This window comes from Phyllopteryx taeniolatus, chromosome 6, assembly GCF_024500385.1.
Source record: "Phyllopteryx taeniolatus isolate TA_2022b chromosome 6, UOR_Ptae_1.2, whole genome shotgun sequence".
In the NCBI taxonomy this organism is placed as follows: Eukaryota; Metazoa; Chordata; class Actinopteri; order Syngnathiformes; family Syngnathidae; genus Phyllopteryx; species Phyllopteryx taeniolatus.
The window spans coordinates 17,932,894-17,943,831 of NC_084507.1; the positions used below are offsets into that span (position 1 = coordinate 17,932,894).

A 10,938-nucleotide genomic window follows, 5' to 3' on the forward strand; every position below is an offset into this window, starting at 1 on the left:
CCTTCTTCTAACTTTAGGAGCTTCTACAGCAATGCGTGAAAACTCTTTTTCCTTGGAGCATCAGCACAGTAGCTGCCCAGACCCAAGGCCCAAGGGATTGAGCTTCCTTTTTTACTCACAAATTTCAATCTGAGTGGAAGGATGCGTTGAGGAGGAGGTTCAGTGCAGAGACTCTGCCTCCAGCTGTATTGACACACTACTCAAAGTAGGTTCAAACAATGTGTGTGTGTGTGCATATATATTGGCAATGCATGTCCCTCTGTTGAGCACCTTACACTGCATCCAGTGTGGTGCTTTTTCAGTTTGAGAGATGTTTCTGGTGTTACATCGCATGATTTGAACAAGTGTATGTTTTGTGGATATTGACACCTTAAATTATGAGAACTGGTGTTGTAGCTGGTTATACTTGCTGTTGGTGGTTTAACCTGCTGATTACGTGTGTTAATGCTTCATGAATTGAGTAGGGCATAGGTGTTTCTCACCCATAATGGAGGGTGCTCAAGCACCCCTACAATGAAAAATTAAACTATGTGTGCTTTTCAAACAACCTAGCGGTGTAAAACCATAGCCTACTTAGTTGAAATGTAATATTTCAACAAAAATACAGCACCCTCATTGCCTCAAAAACGGTTGCTCCACCCAATCCCTGCTACCTCTCCCCAAGTGGGCTCTGAGTGCTCTACCTGCACAAAAACAATACACTGCCTTCCAGCGATATGTTGTATGTACCTGGCACTCAATACCAACAGACTACTATCATTAACAGTCCTCATTATTGCTACATTTAATTGTAGGTCACTTTATGTTAGGTAGGTAGGAGTTAGCTGATGTCGTTTTTACTTCTAGCTAAGAAACGATTAAGGTCAGAGGTAGTGCCACTGTCCGCTGCTTGAACTGGAATGAGAAAACTGAGTTGTGTCATGTAGGCCTACGTGATAATAAGAAAGCCAATGTGCTACTGAATAGCTTATGGAAACTCATTAACAGCATACCTACTCCTTTTAGGACACTGAACAGAGCAAAGAGAGTTTACATATTAGTATACAAAGTATCACTATGAATGTTTTACACGTTGAACATTGCATTTCAAATAGGAGTACAAAAAATAAATCTGTAGTCCATTTTTGGTACTAACTATAGGGGGCTGTTTAGAAAAAAAAATGCATACTGTTAATGTAGAAAATGAGTTGCCTTCCCCCAGAAATTGTGGTTACAATGTTTATTTTATGATTCTCTTCCTCTTTTTTGTGGCACAATATTTAAATATCCTTTATCAACAGACTTTCCCAAAAAGTGTCAGGCCTTTTTTTCATTAGTGTGGGAATAAAAACGTTAAAATGTACGAAACTTGAAATGTATCTTACCTGGTCGGGAGTTTAGCACCCTCAAAACAAACAAACAAACAAAGGGCGGTGGGATATGGCTCTATATCAACGAAAAATGGTGTACGGACGTCACGGTGCTCAGCACACACTGCAGCCCGCATTTGGAGTCGCTATTCTTAAACTGTAAACCATTCTACTCCCCACGTGAGTTCGCATCATTCATTCTCGCTGGCGTCTATATTCCGCCTCAAGCTAACACGAACGCCGCATTGCTAACGCTCGCCGATCAAGTCAACGAAATTGAAAAAAAACACCCCGACTCACCCCTCATTATTCTCGGGGACTTTAACAAAGCTAAACTCAACCACGAACTCCCTAAATACAAGCAGCACATCGACTGTCCTACCAGGGAAAATAATACTTTAGACCACTGCTACATCACGGTAAAAAACACATACCGTGCTATACCTCGTGCAGCCTTGGGCTCGTCTGATCACTGCTTAATTCACTTAATACCGACGTACAGGCAAGAACTTAAATGTGCGAAGCCTACAGTGAAAACAGTCAAAAAGTGGACAAATGAAGCCAAGATGGAACTTCAAAGCTGCTTGGACTGCACAGACTGGAGTGTCTTTGAAAATTCAGCTGGCAGCCTGGATGAATATACGGACACTGTCACATCCTATATCAGTTTCTGTGAAGAGGTCTGTGTACCAACAAAATCATTTCGTACATTCAACAACAATAAGCCGTGGTTCACTGCTAAACTTAAGCAGCTTCGCCAAGCTAAGGAGGACGCATATCAGAGCGGGGAGAGGGCCCTGTATAATCGAGCTAGAAACCAGCTGACCAAAGAAATTAGCATTGCAAAGAGGATCTATACAGCAAAGTTGGAAAAACAGTTTAGCGCAAACGACTCTAAATCAGTCTGGCATGCATTCCAATCGCTGACTAATTACAAGCGACGATCCCCCCAAGCTGAGAACAATAGCACACTAGCCAACGACTTGAATACCTTCTACTGCAGATTTGAAAAGGACAGTTTCACACCACACACCAACCCGGCCGCACCCGCGACCACAGTCACACCTCTGACCTCTGCGTTAACCATCCATGAACAGGATGTGAGACGCATCTTCAAACAACAAAAGATTAACAAAGCGGCAGGCCCGGACCACGTGTCCCCATCCTGCCTCAAAGTCTGCGCGGACCAGCTCGCTCCAGTCTTCACTTAGATCTTCAACAGATCACTGGAAATGTGCGAAGTTCCATCCTGTTTCAAACGCTCCACCATCATCCCAGTCCCCAAGAAACCTGCAATCTCGGGTCTGAATGACTACAGGCCTGTCGCTTTGACATCTGTGGTCATGAAGTCCTTTGAACGTCTTGTGCTGGACCACCTCAAGAGTGTCACAGGTCCCCTGCTGGACCCCCTGCAGTTTGCCTACCAAGCGAACAGATCTGCGGATGATGCAGTCAACATGGGACTGCACTTCATCCTAGAACACCTCGACAGTGCAGGGACCTACGCGAGGATCCTGTTCGTGGACTTCAGCTCAGCGTTCAACACCATCATCCCTGAACTCCTTTCATCCAAGCTTCTCCAGCTCAGCGTCTCACCTGCCATCTGCCAGTGGATTTACAGCTTTCTGACGGGCAGGACACAGCAGGTCAGGCTGGGGGAGGCCACCTCATCCACACGCAGCATCAGCACTGGGGCGCCCCAAGGTTGTGTCCTCTCTCCGCTGCTCTTCTCTCTCTACACGAACGACTGCACCTCAGCGAACCCGACTGTCAAACTCCTGAAGTTTGCAGATGACACCACTGTCATCGGCCTCATCAAGGACAGTGACGAGTCTGCATATCGACAGGAAGCGGAGCGGCTGGAGCTGTGGTGCAGCCGACACAACCTGGACCTGAACACGCTCAAGACTGCAGAGATGATCGTGGACTTCAGGAGGCATCCTTCGCCACAGCTGCCCTTCACGTTGTCGAGCTGCCTTGTGTCAACCGTCGAGACCTTCAAGTTCCTGGGAATTACAATCTCCCAGGACCTGAAGTGGGCAACCAACATCAACTCCGTCCTCAAAAAGGCCCAGCAGAGGATGTACTTCCTGCGGCTTCTGAGAAAGCACGGCCTGCCACCGGAGCTGCTGAGACAGTTCTACACAGCGATCATCGAATCAGTCCTGTGTTCTTCCATCACAGTCTGGTTTGGTGCTGCTACAAAAAAGGACAAAACTGCTGAAAGGATTGTCGGTACCCCCCTACCCACCCTTGAGAACTTGCACGCTGCCAGAACTAAGACAAGGGCGTGCAAAATCCTCTCGGACCCTCCCCACCCCGGTCACCAGCTCTTCCAGCTCCTTCCCTCAGGTAGGCGCTACCGATCAATGCAAACTAGAACTAGTAGACATTCCAACAGCTTCTTCCCTCTTGCAATCAACTTCTTAAACAGCTAATTTATAATTCCATTACAACAAGCTGGCAATTTTTTGACTTGAGTTCGTTGTCACATTTCTGTGGGGCCAATTATGTATTACTCGTGCACTCACTGTAGTTGTCTCGCCGTGCTGCACTATTTGCATATAGTGGCCACTCATGCCAGAGTAGCATCTGCTCCATTTGCACACTGATTGAGGAGTATCTGTAACATTTGCACAACCATTGTCCCAGATTATCGCACTACTCGTCACTTTAAACCGCATACACTCCTTGAAGTCTCAGTGCCCTTTGCACAATGGTCATTGCACCGGACTATTGCGATATTAGCCATTCGAACTGCTCTAAGTGCTAGAGGACTCTACATCTTTTTGCACAATTGTTGTTTGTTGTTGTTTTTTGTCAATGTCTTTATGTCTCCAAAGTGTTCTGTAAATTGGCTGTCTGTTGTACTAGAGCGGCTCCAACTACCGGAGACAAATTCCTTGTGTGTTTTGGACATACTTGGCAAATAAAGATGATTCTGATTCTGATTCAACCGCTGGAGGTGGAGTGTACTTACGTTTGCCATCCACGTAAATTCCGTGCACTGCGTAATGTACTTACGCAAACGTCGTAAGCCTCCATGTTAGAAACACTACGGCTAAATTTGTCCGGAGGCGTGCATCCAGGGAAGCACGTCCATGAATAATCTACTACTAACTGCGGTCATTTACTCAAACGTACAAACACCCCATGGACTTCACAACATAACATTTATATTTTCTCAATTTTTTTTTTCCAACGTATTTTGTGCCGTGTTGTTAAGAAGGTAAGTTGGGCTGGGGGCGAGAGGTGGTTTGTCTTGAATAGTAACCATAAAATTACGTCGACTTCCCCTTAAATGGTCAATAACCATTGTGCTACTAAAAAGCACCATGTTGGTAGTAAAGGTGAATTAGTAAATGATGCATAATGAATTCATATGTAACGTAGATGTAATGTGCTCCAGGTCAATGGTAAATGGACAGTATATCAATGTGGTGGTGGGTGCATTGAATGTCTTCCCTATCAATCCACATCTATGTTTGTCGGTCAGCGTGGGTGTGATGCTTAAACCTTCGATAGCTCAGTTGAAATTATGATTTCAATCTTTGCGAAAACAGAAACAAAAAATAATCGGCTCTAGAAAATGCCACAATTCATCTAGTCTACACAAACTGTCAGACTTTGGTAAAACCCCTTCGGTAGCTCAGTTGGTAGAGTGGAGTACGGTAGAGGTTTGAAGCTGTAATCCTTAGGTCGCTGGTTCAATTCTGGCTTATAGGATGTTTTAGAGACTTTTCCATCTTTATGAAAATAAGAACAAAAAATAATCGGGCCAATACATCCAAATCTCGAGAAAATGCCATAATTACTCCATTCTACACAAACCGTCAGACTTGGATAAGATCTGAATGAATAAGCCCCATTATTTTTTGTTCCTACTTTCATAAAGATTGAAAATTCTCTCAAACATCCTTCTAGCCGGAATTGTACAAGCAACCTAAGGACATCAGCTTCAAATCACTAAAGTCTACCAACTGAGCTATCAAAGGGGTTCATCAGAACATTCGATAAAGCGGAGGACTGTCTATGTTTAAAGCTGGTTCAATCCCGGCTCAAAGGATGTAATATTGTGGTAAGGGTAATACTATGAACTGGTCCACTGGTGCCAACATTGACAGTGTGTTCTGCATTGGTGAAAATTGCTGTCACCTTCCTCTGAATGCCTTCTTGTAGGATCTACACATATGCAGTAGTGGATCTGTGTCAGTGACTGAATCACAAAAGCCAAGTAATCATGGTGAGGTTGGAGCTGGATCAAGTGGTGCTCAGGAGGATGAAGGAGGAGGATGTTGAGATGGTCAAAGCTCTCATTAAGGTTTGTTCAACATATGAGCTGATAAATGCAATAAATCTATTTTTATACATAATATAATGAGATCTGATACAAAAGGTGTATGAAAAAAATGCCTTTTAAAAGGATAATAATTATCAGTTTTGATTGCCATTGTTGGGGAGGTGTTAATTTAGCATTTACAGCAAGCCCCTATTTATAGCAGGAGATATGTTTGATACCCACACACAATAGGGAAAAATCTGCAATATCACGATTTGAACTTTTTAAACACATTGTAAATGTATTTGAACACCCCCCAAAAATAATAATAATTACAAACATACAATCTTTAAGCGATATTGTACATACCGGTATTGTAGTGTTTGTGGATGTGCCTTTAAGAGGCAGGCCTGATGGGGTAGCATGTCTAGGCAAGAGTGGCCAGCAGCAGCTCACTTTTATGCACTTTACTGTTCTTCCAGCTTTCAATAAATGGCTGAAAAGTGCATATGTGACTGTAGCTCTCCTTTCCCAAAGCATTACAGTAAGTACAGTGGACCCCCGGTTCAGCACCCGTGGATTCACCTATTTCCATCCATCCATGCATCCATCCATCCATTTTCTACCGCTTATCTGAGGTCGGGTCGCGGGGGCAGTAGCTTTAGCAGGGATGCCCAGACTTCCCTCTCCCCAGCCACTTCATCCAGCTCTTCCGGGGGCATCCCGAGGCGTTCCCAGGCCAGCCGAAGGACGTAGTCTCTCCAGCGTGTCTTGGGTCGTCCCCGGGGTCTCGTCCCGGTGGGACGTGCCCGGAACACCTCATAAGGGAGGCGTCCGAGAGGCATCCAAATCAGATCCTCCCGGATGACCGAGCTTCTCACTCTATCTCTAAGGGAGAGCCCGGACACCCTGCGGAGGAAACTCATTTCGGCCGCTTGTATCCGGGATCTTGTTCTTTAGGTCACGACCCACAGCTCATCTATAGCTGTAGCTCTGCAAAAAGCAGAAATGCAATACTGAGCCCACCAAACCGGACCCCCTCTACGCCTGAAATTCTGTCCATAAAAGTTATGAACAGATCGGTGACAAAGGGCAGCCTTGGCGGAGTCCAACCCTCACCAGAAACGAGTCCGACTTATTGCCGGATATGCACACCAAACTCTGACTCCGGTTGTACAGGGACCGAACAGCCTGTATCAGGGGGTTCGGTACCCCATACTCCCGAAGCACCCCCCACAGCACCCCCGAGGGACATAGTTGAACGCCTTCTCCAAGTCCACAAAACACATGTATACTGGTTGGGCGAACTTCCATGCACCCTCGAGGACCTTGCCAAGTGTGTAGAGCTGGTCCACTGTTCCACGGCCAGGACAAAAACCACACTGCTCCTCCTGAATCTGAGATTCAACTTCCCGATGGACCCTCCTCTCCAGCACCCCTGAATAGACCTTACCAGGGAGGCTGAGGAGTGTGATCCCCCTGTAGTTGGAACACACCCTCCGGTCTCCCTTCTTAAAAAGGGGGACCACCACCCCAGCCTGCCAATCCAGAGGCACTGTCCCCGATGTCCACGCGATGTTGCAGAGGCGTTTCAACCAGGACAGCCCTACAACATCCAGAGCCTTGAGGAACTCCGGGGGAATCTCATCCACCCCCGGGGCCTTGCCACCGAGGAGTTTGCGGATTTCGCTTTTCACTGTCTTTCTATCGAAGATTTACGACTTACAGAATCTCATACTCGCATATTTTTTTTCAAAACCTGTGCTCCATTATTCTCTAAACCCCCCCCGCCCCCCATTTGCTATTTTTTTGCACCATCTTGCGGCATTTATGTGCCAAGGAACTTTGTTGAAGTGAGTTGAGGAGCTTCATTTAGACCAAAGTAGTGTGTTGCCACCATCTTGGTGCCAAGGAAGTTTAAGTTAAGGAGCTTCATTTGGACAAAAGTAGTCCTTTTGTAGCATCTTTTAGTATCTATAGGCAATTATGAACCTCTTTGGGGTGTGTCATTTATTCACTGATTTTCACAATTCACGGCAGGTCTGTTTATCATCGTGGTTGTAGTTTATAGTGCGATAGGCAAAATACTAGAAAACCCTTAATATTTATTGAAAGCACTTGACTTTGATCTTGGAAAGGGTTGCTCTCATTACACTGTGTAGATGCACATAATATCATGCTGCTGTGTCTCTAAAACTTCCAATTGTGTCAATTTCTTGCAGGAGGCCTGCGAGGGCATGGAAAACCGCCTCATCCTGCACATCCTCACTCGTCCACTCTGCCTTTTCATCCTGGCAGTCTTTTCATCTGCCCTGCGCTGCCTCATTCACTCCTTCATCCTGGCCCTCGCTATTCCCGTCTTCATGCTCATTATCTACCTCAAAATCACCATACCGCGCTCCACGGGGGTTCTGGGCAGCAGCCGCCCCTCGTGGGACTACGTGGGCAGCAGCTTCAGGGGGACGCATGATGAAATCCTACAGAATCCTTACTCTCGGATCAGTGGCAAGAAAGCCATGTCGAAGAAGGTTGGTTGAATGGTAAACGAGCGACAAATGTTAGTCGTAAAATGTATTTCAATGAACCGGCGCAATATTGCAGTTCCTCATTTGCACTCCCGCTATATCACAGATTTTTAAGTGAGTGTTAGTATACCTTTTTACTGTATATATCAGAATCATCTTTATTTGCCAAGTATGTCCAAAACACACAAGGAATTTGTCTCCGGTAGTTGGAGCCGCTCTAGTACAACAGACAGTCAATTTACAGAACACTTTGGAGACAAAGACATTGACAAAAAACAATTGTCAATTAATGGCAAGCAGCAGTTTCAACAGATGAATATTTCATCAAAAAAGAGGTACTTGAAGTTCACCGTCAACTAAACATAAAACAATGAGAATTACACGTGTGTTTATAACAACCACATAGCTCTGTCTTAATATAGTCCATTTAGCTTAATGCCAACAAACAATGCAAAACGCCATAGACCTGCTAACGAATAGCATTGGTGTCGCAATGTTGTAACCCTTTAAGCAATGGATATTTGAACACAAACAGTGCATCAACACATATACAGACAATATAACAGTACTCACAAGCATGTAGTTTTTCTCCTCTAACGAAAAACAAAAAATATTACTGCAGCTTACAGTCACTTACAGTAGTTTTGAATCTCTTTGGCTATGATGGTATTATACTGCACCTGGTGGCTAAGTCACACACACAAAAGGAACAGCAATTAATTAATCATGATGCAAAAACTGCTTAATTCTTTACATTCTATTTAATTATGTTTTTATAAAGTACAATGTTATTGAGTGCTATTTTCTTTATTTAAAAAACATTACACATTTTAAAATTTTGTTTTTAGGAAGGCTGCAACAGACATGGCACTTCCATTCATTTCAATGAAGAAGGATGATTTGAGACATGAGTGTTTCAAGTTTATAGCGTGGTCACCGAATGAATGTATACCTCAAGGCACCAGTGTAGTTGCTTGTTACCAGGATGCCACTAGATGATGGCAAATAACTACTTTTTTTCTAAATGAAACTCCTCAACTAACTTATCAAAGTTCCTTGGCACTGCGATGCCACAAGATGGCTGTTTCTTTGGCATGAGCACAAAAACCGCAAATAATAGAGGATAGGTTAAAATTGTTATTTTTTTAATTGCGAACAAGTGAACCTGTGAGTCGCAAATATGCGGGTGAACACTGTATTGTGGGTGGGTATGGTACATATCTCATGTGATAAATGAGAGTTCACTGTTGTTCTGTCCCGTCCCCCCCAACATCTTATTTAGCCAAGACGCAGAATCGGAGCCAAAGAAAAAGACAAGGAAGCGTCAATGGAGACGATCACCCTGGAGAGGGAGCAGGCTGCAGGGCTGGTCTGGGTGGCAGAAAGCGAGGGCGAAATCTTAGGCTGCCTATTCCGAGAGAGCGAGAAACGAGCCAGCATCAGGAGGTTTTGTCGGCTGGTGACGGGCAGCTGGTACCGCAGAGAGGGCTTGGCTCGGCTCTTCGTCCAGAGCCTGGAGCAGAAGGAGAGAGAAACAGGGGCGCTGCGAGTGTATGCGCACGTGCCCTACCCATCCAAGGTGGGCGAGGTCTTCTTCAGGAAAATGGGTTATCTGCAACACGGGGAGGAGGCTGAAGATGAGGACGCAGAGGAAGAGGAACAGCGGGAGACTCCGGAAAGAGGATTTCTAGGATATCCACTCACCAAGGTGTTTTACAAAGACTTGTGAGCCACAGCCTCTATACAGGAGTGACTTTAAGGGACGCAAACTGGACATTTCATCTTACAAAGCAGTGATGTCATTGCTGCTCTATGTAAGGATATTTAGGTCTGCCATTTAGTGATACAAGTATTATTTATTTTATAAACAAACACAAGTATTATTTATTTTATAAACAAACAAGGGTGCACATAAAAATTTTGGACTGGTTCTTAAAGGAGCACCAGAGGTTTGTAGCTCGGTGCTGACTTCATCCCAACCCGCCGACCTCACTGGATGACTTTAAAGACTTGTAGTATGGTATAGTACTTTTTTTTCCTCTTTTTTTTTGCACCAGACCAGTTTCACGCAAAGACATATTTTGAAGGACCATCACAGCTGCTGCGCAGCGTGACCTATACGCTCTATAAGCCCGCTTTTTCGTTGCCGCCTCACAATTGACACCGTTTGTGCGGTAGTTTCTCGTGCTCAACTGAACTGAGAAAGGAACAAATCAGTTTATGGTGATTCCATTGAGTACGTTGACTCAAAAGATTATAGATTAAGATAATAGCAACGGCACGTCTAGACCCACTGGGCACCCTGCGCCGTACACTTTCGAGGAAAGAGACATAAGTGTTGGTGTGATCAACTATCACTTCAGTTGTCCTCTCATAGTTTTATTTTAGAACTTGTGGTATGTTCGGACTGAGACCACAACTGAAATGCCTTGTGTTTACAGGCTAGATTTAAAGTAAAATCCGTGGCTAGATTGTTAGAAATACATTATTTGAGTGAAACGTGCCATGTTTGAGAAAAGTTTGTGTGTTACAAAAACATTTTTGAGTGAAACGTGCCATGTTTGAGAAAGGTTTGTTTTTGAACAATATTTGATTACAATAAAATACATTTTCATCAAAATTGCAAGACGTAATGGCATTACCAAGTATCGGTACTCTGTATGGGTGCATACTCAAATGCAAGTACTTGTACTCAGTCTGAAAAAAACAAGTGGTATCAATGCATCGCTAGTTGTAATGAAGCCAAAATTCCGAATGTAAAAGTCCTGTATTGTTCACTTTTGTT

The 10,938-nt window shown here is 44.4% G+C and overlaps 1 protein-coding gene across 2 annotated transcripts; it reads left to right on the top strand.

Moving 5' to 3' along the window:
- The first annotated feature begins 3,571 nt into the window (after nt 1-3,571).
- nat14 (N-acetyltransferase 14 (GCN5-related, putative)) lies at nt 3,572-10,773 on the top strand. 2 transcript variants are annotated; one of them, XM_061777993.1, is made up of 4 exons: nt 3,572-3,701; nt 5,529-5,670; nt 7,851-8,156; nt 9,436-10,773. In XM_061777993.1, exons 2-4 carry the CDS (start codon nt 5,590-5,592, stop codon nt 9,880-9,882), a joined length of 834 nt encoding a protein of 277 aa, XP_061633977.1. In that variant the 5' UTR covers nt 3,572-3,701; nt 5,529-5,589; the 3' UTR covers nt 9,883-10,773. The 2 variants fall into 2 exon arrangements, with proteins under 2 accessions (XP_061633977.1, XP_061633976.1); XM_061777992.1 differs by lacking the exon at nt 3,572-3,701 and adding an exon at nt 4,214-4,578.
- The last annotated feature ends 165 nt before the right edge of the window (nt 10,774-10,938 follow it).